Genomic DNA, 9789 nt, shown 5'->3' with positions numbered 1-9789 from the left:
CCCCTCTTTCTTTCTTTCTTTAAAAATTCTTGATCTGCTCGCATACTTCATGCCGGTATGTATACACACAGAAGGATGTAGATATGTTTTTAGCATGATGACAAAGTACTCAGATGCAGTATGAAGCCAGGTTTTGTGGGTTTCTTTTCTGAGTCTGTATTTAGCCTCGTAAAATTTCTGAACTCCGAAACAGTATATAATGGGAGGAGATCTTGCTGACAGTTTGTCCCAAGATATTCTACTAATCACTGCCAGATTTGATAATAAATTGACTGGCATACCCTCAAGAATTGTTGATTTTGATTATCTTTACACATTTGTAGCTTGGCTCATTAGGGACTCATATGATCAATAATCTTGGTATTAACATTGTGTATAATGTTTATATACCCAACCCAGTTGTTAATAAAACCTTTCAGTTTTGCTGAAGCTGATATATTGTTTTGCAGACACTGATCCTGATGTTTGATGTCTCCATATTTCTGCGTCATAATTTTGCTCGTGTTTGGTCTCTGGCCTCATCGAAACTCATTTCTCTTGAAATCGGATATATTTCTTCAGTAATGGTTACTGAACTGCTTAGCCCTGCCGTGGGACCTCATCAATCATCAAATCATCCCCGGCCATCCATATTGCCAAATATACAGAAATTATGCCTTTCAGTGGACTATATTACCGACACCATGGTGAGCACAATATCTAAATGTCTTACCTCCTTGACCCACCTAGATCTTCGAGATTCGCCTATAATGGAACCAAGAATGGCATTTGATCTCACCAACAATGGTCTTCAACAAATTAATGCCCATGGCAAACTGAAACATCTCTGTCTGGTAAGAAGCCAGGAGATAGCTCCTACATACTTCAAGCGAGTCAACGATCTTGGAATCCTTCTCATGGCTGATAAATGCTCGGCAATGGAAAGTATTTGTCTTGGTGGCTTTTGCCAGGTGACGGACACAGGTTATAAAACAATTTTGCATTCCTGTTCCAAGTTATATAAGCTCAGGGTATTTCATGGGACTCATTTAACTGACCTCGTTTTTCATGACATTGCTGCGACATCCCTTTCACTGACACATGTTAGCCTAAGGTGGTGTAATCTTTTAACAAACTTGGCTGTTTCACGCTTGACATCCAATAGAGATCTTTGCATGCTCGACTTGAGGGATTGTAGAAACCTTGGTGATGAAGCTCTTCGAGCTATAAATACACTTCCTAAGTTGAAAACTCTACTTATGGATGGTTGTGATATAAGTGATGTGGGATTGTCCTACTTAAGCAAGGGCTTGACGAATACCCTTGCTTCATTGTCTGTGAGAGGATGCAAGAGACTTACAGACAGATGCATTTCTTTCTTGTTTGATGGCAATTCCAACCGAGAATTACGAGAACTAGACCTGTCAAATCTTCCGAACCTCTCTGATGCTGGTGTGCTTTTGCTGGCAAAAAGTCGCATCGCAATAGCTGAGCTGCGTCTGCGACAATGTCCTCTAATTGGTGATACTTCTGTCATGGCATTAGCCTCTATGCAGGTTGACGAGAACATGTGTCGGGGCAGTAGCTTGAGGTTGTTAGATCTCTACAACTGTGGAGGCATTACTCAACTTGCATTTCGGTGGTTAAAGAAGCCTTATTTCCCAAGATTGAGATGGTTGGGAGTGACGGGATCTGTGAACAGAGATATAGTGGATGCTTTAACAAGAAGTAGACCACATCTACATGTTGCTACTCGTGGCGAGGAATTAGGGACAGACCAGTGGGATAATTTGGATGACTTTTATGCGCAGGATTATGAGGAAGTTGATGAACTTGAGCAGTGGCTTCTTGGAGAGGAAGACATGAGTGATGATGAGATGGAAGATGCTCTCGACATGGCAGAGCTATTCGAATGATCAGGGGCAAGTCTTCTTCCCTTCATATGAAGTAATTAATACCAAAGGTGATGTTTCATGTACTTGGTGATGGTGGTGGTGTCTTGTAGATAAATGTGTGTAACTTAATCCGTGTGGTGATGATTGGGATCCTGATATGTGAGACTTGGATCTGGTTTGTGTATATAGAGTGATGTATATGGTGGTATGAAATGTATTTGTACGTAGTAGTTGTCTCCTGTGACATGTGGGGTGATTCCCTTTTGATGAAAGGTGTTTCTAATTCATCATCTTCTGGTGACGCCGAGTGCGACTCCCTAGATCATCATCAACATGCATGTTCTATTAAGTAACCCATTGGGCCTCCTGGATCTACATAATTCTTAACCCAAAATCCTGTCTTTACCAAAATATTTCCATCAACACCCGGCCCGACCCAGGTCTCTTAAAACGGGAAAACTGCAAGCGTGATGATTCACTTCTCTTTGAGCCTCTTTCCTTTGACTTGAGAGATTTTTCTTCATGAATTTGGATGTTGAGAATCTCATTATTTTGTGCACTAGTATTTTCTTGTTTCTCAGGAACATCATTTAGAATAGTGGAGAATGATGCTTAGTTGTCCACCTAACTTACTAGCTCGAATTGTGGGGAGCTTTGGAATTCAAGAACAAGTCTAGATTCAATGAATTTGCCAATACCAGATTAAAGCTGAAACAATTATTTTCAGACACAGAATGACAAAGATTATTGGTCAGAGGAAAGACACAAGACTGATCATTAACTACATGTACATGTGTTTGGATATGTGAATTTATATCCACGTAAACTATTCATTATTAAATTACATAAATATAATTGAATAATTTACGGGTGATGTGATACAAATTCAGGCAGAATTGAATAAAGGATTGTGGATGGGGAAGTGGAAGGGGGCACATCAAATGGGCGTTGCTCCCCACATGTTGGAGAGCAGGTATGATTTTATCCGCTCACTGCTTTTTCAGCATACATACAGCTTCTGCGATTGACCCATTTGCCCACCCAGTAATGAATACGACCCCACCCTCTTTCTAAGGTTGGTTAGTAATCGTATTAGTATTAGTATTAGTATTGGACTATTGGTATTGGTAGGTACCTTTTTGTCCTATAACCTCCTCTTGTTTCTTGTGTACTATTAAACACCTCCCTCCCCTACATCTGGATTTATAATATCTTTTCACTTCCACACACAACTTTATATAATATTTTTAATATTGTTTATTTTTCAATCAAATCATGCAGTATTGCAAATCTCAATGTGATCCAAAAAATATTAATTTTATTTACATGCATGTCACATAAATATATTAATAAATTTTGATAATCGGGATTAATAATAATAATAGATATATATATATATATATTAAATTGCATTTAGTAGCAACAACAAGAGTTGCCAAAAACTGGTCAATTACCACGTTTTTCTCAAAATGTTGTGTGCTGCTAAATATAGATATAGTAGTCAATTCTGGAGGTATTCACATTATAATAGTTTAGTTTCGTTTAGTATAGCATATATTAATATGATGATGATTAAAAATTTAAAAGAGGAATGACGTGCGGAAGGGCATATTCGGGCGGTTATTCCGATTAATAGCGCTACCAAGTTGCCGCTTCACCTGCCACTGCCAGCGGTGCATGCCGTGTGTGTGTGTGTTCATTCATCCCCCCCCACCCTCCCATTTCCCATATCCCACACCCACATATTGTTTGCCTTTTTAAATGAGAGTGTATTGTCAGGTTTTATATAATCACTTTAAATCTTTTATAATTTTATGAATTATATTTAGTATTATTGATATTTATTTTTATTTAATTTATAAGTTTATTTATTAATAAAAATTTACTGTAATAAATCACTGAGGGTAAATATCAATTTTTATCTAGGTCTTTTTAGTTAATATCGACAAAATCTGTGTATTTTACTATTAAATGAATTTATTTGTTATACAAAAGCATATCTCAATAGTATTAAATATAATTGTTTAAATTACATACGAATCATATGTAATTTACACAAAAGAATCAGATGAGTAGAGTGTAATTACTGGTTTAAAACATTCATCAACTAAAATCAATACTTACATGATTAGCAGAAATAATATTGTTATATGATATCTGTAATTAATAGGGAACGGCCCTTGGAGAACCCAAAAGGGCAGACCCCTGGCCACGTCACCATTTATTGGCCATCATCCATCCACGTGGCTTCCTCATCCTTCCGCTTGCAGATTGTTTTTCCTTTTCCCTAATTAAGCTAAGACAATAATTGTTGATGAGTGTAATTAAGGAGTCATCATCTTTATTAAAGTTTCATTATTAGATTCTGATTAGATTAAAAAAGTGAAAATTATTAGATATATTAGGATAACATTGTTTAGGGGGTGATCATTGATATATATTGTTAATTAATTTTAGCACATCTTATTGGTTAGCGCATGGATGTGGTTATTAATTAACGCCAACAACCAAATTAAATTAAATCAAATAAAATAAATGGCATGTGATGGTTATAAAAGCTTTTTCTTTTTTTTTTTAAAAATAAATCGGAGGAGTGTGAAAAGTTGATGTTGCTATCAAATTGTGTTTCCAACCCAACAAAGTTGGAAATGTCATCTTCTTATCTCAACTGTTCATTTCTCCACCTCAAATGCTACATCACAAACAACTATTACTTGTATCTTTCTTATCTTCTATACATAATAACTTTTATTAAAAAGGAAGAGGATTGCTGAATGCAAAAATAGGTGTTGATGAATATCAACTCTTGGTATATAAAATATTTTAGAAGAAGTAACCCAATGCATATATATATATATAAATGAAAAATGAATGAGAGTCAGCAACATCAGCACCACCACTTCCTCAATCAATCTTGTGTTTACAGATATGAAATGAGCAAATCTGCCCCTCCACCTCATAATATAATCATTTCATTCATCTGAAATTAATAAATAATGAATAGCATGAGCTAAAAGAGGGATAAAGGTAAAAGCAAAGGCTAAAAGTAGTCAGTTAAAACCCCAAAAGCAAGTCCACACACATATAATAAATATAGGTAGAGAGAGAGAGAGAGAGAGAGAGGATATGGATGAAAGAATGAATCAAATTCAAAACCCAAACCTCCTCAAACCCACACTAATCAAATCCTTTTAAATACAACTTTGCTTTCCTTTTTTTCTCATTATCCAATTCCTCGCTTCCTAAATACAATTATACATACCACACTAATCAATTTTTCATCTCCTACCTACAAACTCCCCCTCCTCATCAAAATTTCGCTCTAAACCTAAACCCTCTCCATCCAACTCTTCCGCTCCCACTTCAGATTCTCAAATGGTGATGGAAGATAACGAGAGTTGTGCAAGTAGGGTGGTCGAATCTTCTGCCGGAAAGACCCGCCTCCAGCGAAAGAAGGTCGAGGTCTACAATGAGGTTTTGCGCCGCCTCAAGGAAGCTGATCATCCGGAGGCGCAGGAGCCCGCCTTCGACGATCAGCTTTGGGCGCATTTCAATCGCCTTCCTGCCAGGTTTCTTTTTGACTCTAACCTACACTCGCGCTTTCAACCTGTTGTGTCTTTTCTACCTATTCAATTTCTCTTTTCCGCCTTCAGTTTTTGTTGCGCGATTTCTGGATTGTTTATTCTTTTTTTTCCAAACTCGGAAATTATATGTGTTTCAAATCAGCGTACAAAGTATTAAATCATAAAATCAACCGTGTTTTATTTTATCATGTGCTGCATGTCAGGAATTTTTGTTATTTCTCCAGACATAAGTTGCTTCTCCATCTGATTTTCGGTTACGTTATTTGATGGTTTATGTGCTCCGCATTGAAGGTATGCAATGGATGTGAACGTCGAGAGGGCAGAAGATGTTCTCACGCACAAACGACTACTGCATCTGGCGCGTGATCCTGCTAATAGGCCAGCTTTTGAAGTCCGGCTTGTGCAGGTGAATTGTTACAGATGGCTTTCTACGACAATCCTTACTTGATGTATTCTGTATTTATTGATGGATTATTTATACGGGATGTTCTGATACTTACTAAGCCTATTACTAACTCAAAGTTTGATTAGTTGCAAGTTTTATGTGTATCATGGTCTTTGTTCCTTCTAAAAATTGATTCGTAAGAAGGTGATTGTATATTTTTTTTTTTCCAGTTGATTGGCAGCTCTACTAGTGAGATCTTAAAATGAGTAAGAGAAAAGCAATATGCCCTAATTGATTTTACAAAAAGGAAACCTAATGTTTTCCCAAATAAGGTCAGTTCAATCTCAGCATTCGTAACTTTAATCAGTTATTTCAAAGGGATTTAAGAACAATTACAGAAGCTGAGACTGGTACATTGTCATGCTGCAGATGGTGAGCTTTCAAAAGAGAAAGATAACACGATGAAAACAGTAGCTGCCATTCTTGCAAATATTCCACCTTTAGGAAACATTGGCCCTTTTGTTAGTTCTCCATATCGAAAGCATATAGTAATTTAGTCGGCTACATTGTCTCTCGGGATAACAGTACAGACTTCTCTAGTTGTCAAAGATCATTGCTCACTTTTATTTCATCCGACGTTTACTAGAACTGGATATAGGTTTCCCATGATTGTGTACCTCAATTCCAATCATCATGCTTAGTGGAAAAGAATTTTTTTTTTTAATAGACATAAATTCTTTTTGAATGTGTCCAATTTTTTAATAATCAGAGATCAGTGCGTTGCGTACTCTCAAACTATTTGCTTTTTCATCTTTTAATTTCTGGATGCTTGTTTCATTCCCCATGGAAGGATCATCTTTTAATCTCTCTTGCTGGATTTATCTGAAGTGAACCACAACCTTTTCTCTTTGTTCTTCTATCGCCCTTCATTTAATATTTCTTACTTTGTTGATGCTATATGGATGTTCAAAATAATTTTTTTGCGTACAGGTTGCACCTGTCCCTGATGGGAATTCAGGAGATTCTGTGCATTCACGTTCAACAAGAAGGGGAAGGTACCGACCCACCTCCTTTTGAAAAGTAAACTTGAATTTCGTGGTTGCAAATGTTTCTATGTCTCCGGTCGTCATTACGTGATTTAAAACAATCAATGCATTTTTCGGGGTTCTGTTATCCACATTTATCTAAGATTTTATTGGATGTTTTACTATTTTCCTCCCTCTTTTATACAGCATCCATCCTCCACCAGCCTTTGGTTCTTCTCCTAATCTTGAAGCCCTTGCACTTGAAACAAGCAAATCTGAAGTTCAAGAGGGGGACAGTGCTGTAGATGCTGGGGCCAAGTTTTCAAGGTGCTCCATTAAGATGTTATATTATTGGTCTTATAATTTTGTGGCGGTGCTCCTGTTGAAGATCAAATGTCCTTGATGGATGCACCACAAGGAATAATCTATTAGATTCATTCTTTTCGGTTCCTTTTGCCAATGGCGTAGACCATGTGATCATAAAATGATCTGCCCTGCATTCTTTTTTATGCTTAATTGCCACTGTTTCGGCTACCCACTGTCAACTTTTAATGCATCAAACTATATTGCATGACATGTGTATACAGTTCCTAACCTGTCAATAAATTCATCTGACAAGTTGTAATGCTTCGTGAAAGTACCCCTGCACATACTTGAAGTGTATATTCTTCTGGAGCTTACCATTTTCCATAATCATCAATGCAGGCCCATGCATGAGATTACCTTTTCAACTGATGATAAACCAAAGCTCCTTAGTCAGGTACTTGATGTGTTTATTTTACTGCATCTTGGAATGGTGATTACTTAATTGTTATTTGCTTGAGAAATTTGATGTGTGAACATCTTCTTCCAAATTTGTTACGATCTTCTTTGTTTGCTATCTTTCTAAACAATAATAAATGAATTTAAATTTGAGTACATTGAGTCTGTTAGCTGGACTTAAACTCTTAAAGTTTGTGGGTGAATTAACATGAATAAACAATGAAGTCTAAAATCTTAGGCTTATATAATGAAAAATAAGCCCTTTTAATATGTGAGGTTATGATTCAGCCTGTTGTAAAGGCTACATATTGGAAACTGCTTCCCCAAGTGGCTCTCGGGCATCTTTTGCAAAGCAGATGGGGAATACTTCTTGCTGCCTCTGCTTTTGTTTAAAATTGTGTTTACAGAAGTTTTGGTACCATTCTTGAGAAGCACCAAGGCAGGTGTCTTTTTGAGCTTTTGGTATCATGGTAAACATAATGAAGATTTCTTGGAAGTCATCCTTATCATTTTCTCAATGTCCCATCTTTTTCCCCTCGTCAATTTTCTCTCGGCCGCTTGTTTTTACAACCTCCACACCACAGCCATTGCATATATCTTTAAAATAGACATATATATGAATCTGGAAATATTTAAAAATGTGTACCTGTATATATATATATATATGCATTTATATAATTGAAGGTATATGTATATATATAAATCTAATGATAAATCTCCATATATATAATATTATATACTATCAATTTGGGGGTCAGGTGGATTTGCACACTTACGGAGGGAGGGCAGGTGGCAGCCTGATAGTGGGGATTGTGGGTGTGCAATTTGGCATGTGAATCCTTCTGGGTAAATATAGAAAAGTTTGCTAGAATTTCACCGTCTAATTCTTGTTGTGTCTTCCAGACGACTCCTATTTGTTTATTTTGTTTTTAAAATGAAAATTAAAGGCAGCCGGCCTTATGGATGATGAATTTGATCAAGAGTTGGCTGTACAAGTATTAGTTTTAGCAGACATCTTACATTATGTTGAATTCAATCGAGTTGGGGGACTTCAAATGAAGTATTCAGTTTTATTAGGATTTTATTACCATTGGTGTTACAAGATTCTCTTTTCATTTGATCATTCAAAAAATTCTGGAATGGAACTGTCAGGCATTTTGTCCTGGATCATAGCAATAATATTTGAGCTGATTTTGTTACTGAACATGGATGTCACTCTTGATTAACAACAGCCAATTATTTAACATGTCAATCGAAGGTTTCTGCTTTTGGAAATGTATGATATGTTTTGGCTTTAAATACTTGTTCACATATGAGAGAAAAGTTTGACAGTGTGTGTTACATTCTGTTGAGTTAATGTATGTCAAAAAAAGCGTGCTTTAGCACATGAGTGAACACTTGAATAATGGATCTTGCAGTTGACTTCTTTATTAGCTGAAGTTGGGCTGAATATCCAGGAAGCACATGCCTTTTCCACTGTGGATGGCTATTCTTTAGATGTCTTTGTTGTTGATGGCTGGCCATTTGAGGTATCTTCTTCTTCATTTTCTTACTCTCAGCCTTGTGTTGATTGTTCCAAAACTCTTTTGCTTCGCAGTCTGCTTCTGGTGGAACGTGCTTCATCTTAGAATGAGTTGTTTTCATGGCTTTTGACATTTTTTTGCACTTTTGTTCTATTTGAAATTTTGAATGAATATTATACTTTTCATAATGGTATTTAGCTCTCTTGCGCGTGATATTGTGTTCTGCTTTCTAATCTGTAAAGTTTAAGGAATGATCATTCTGGGCACACTTGTGATAGAGAATTAGTGAGCAGCAAATGTTGGTTTTCCACAAAATGTGTTGTCTTTGTTCACATGTCTTTCAAATGAATTTGCTGTCCTTTGCTGAATCCTATTCTTGTTTGTTTATGTGTGAAATCTTATGTCCCTATGTAACTTTATTTGTTTAGTTGGAGCTGCTGTGTCATTCTTATTATTTGAATGAATTTGGTTAAAGGGCCTGAAGCTTACTTGTAGTGCCCCCATTGACACTCTATTTGCATCCTAGATATGAACTGGTATTTCTGCACTTGCTATGTGTGCGGCCTTTATACCCATTTTACCTCTCATTGGTTAAGGGGAGAGTTTGTTGACCCTTGATGTTTTAACTTTTCAGGA

At 36.5% G+C, this 9789-nt stretch overlaps 2 protein-coding genes and 1 long non-coding RNA gene across 3 annotated transcripts in view; all 3 read left to right on the top strand.

The window, feature by feature from the left end:
• LOC105169822 (F-box/LRR-repeat protein 10) overlaps positions 1-2161 on the top strand; it is a 3677-nt gene extending 1516 nt beyond the window's left edge. The window contains exon 4 of the mRNA XM_011090354.2: positions 450-2161. Coding sequence (XP_011088656.1) covers positions 450-1895 — 1446 coding nt within the window. The 3' untranslated portion in view covers positions 1896-2161. The remainder of the gene's footprint in view (positions 1-449) is intronic.
• The window catches only part of LOC105169821 (serine/threonine-protein kinase STY46), a gene marked incomplete in the record, with an annotated part of 8069 nt that continues 3257 nt past the window's right edge, over positions 4978-9789 (top strand). The window contains 6 exon segments of the mRNA XM_011090353.2: positions 4978-5443; positions 5750-5864; positions 6834-6898; positions 7076-7195; positions 7574-7628; positions 9049-9159. Coding sequence (XP_011088655.1) covers positions 5250-5443; positions 5750-5864; positions 6834-6898; positions 7076-7195; positions 7574-7628; positions 9049-9159 — 660 coding nt within the window.
• On the top strand, positions 5881-6667 carry LOC110012453. Its single transcript, XR_002287647.1, has 2 exons — positions 5881-6175; positions 6273-6667. It is a non-coding gene; the product is annotated as an uncharacterized LOC110012453 (long non-coding RNA).

The sequence above is a fragment of the Sesamum indicum genome, linkage group LG8, assembly GCF_000512975.1.
Source record: "Sesamum indicum cultivar Zhongzhi No. 13 linkage group LG8, S_indicum_v1.0, whole genome shotgun sequence".
Taxonomy (NCBI): Eukaryota; Viridiplantae; Streptophyta; class Magnoliopsida; order Lamiales; family Pedaliaceae; genus Sesamum; species Sesamum indicum.
This window is presented reverse-complemented; position numbering and strand designations above follow the sequence as displayed.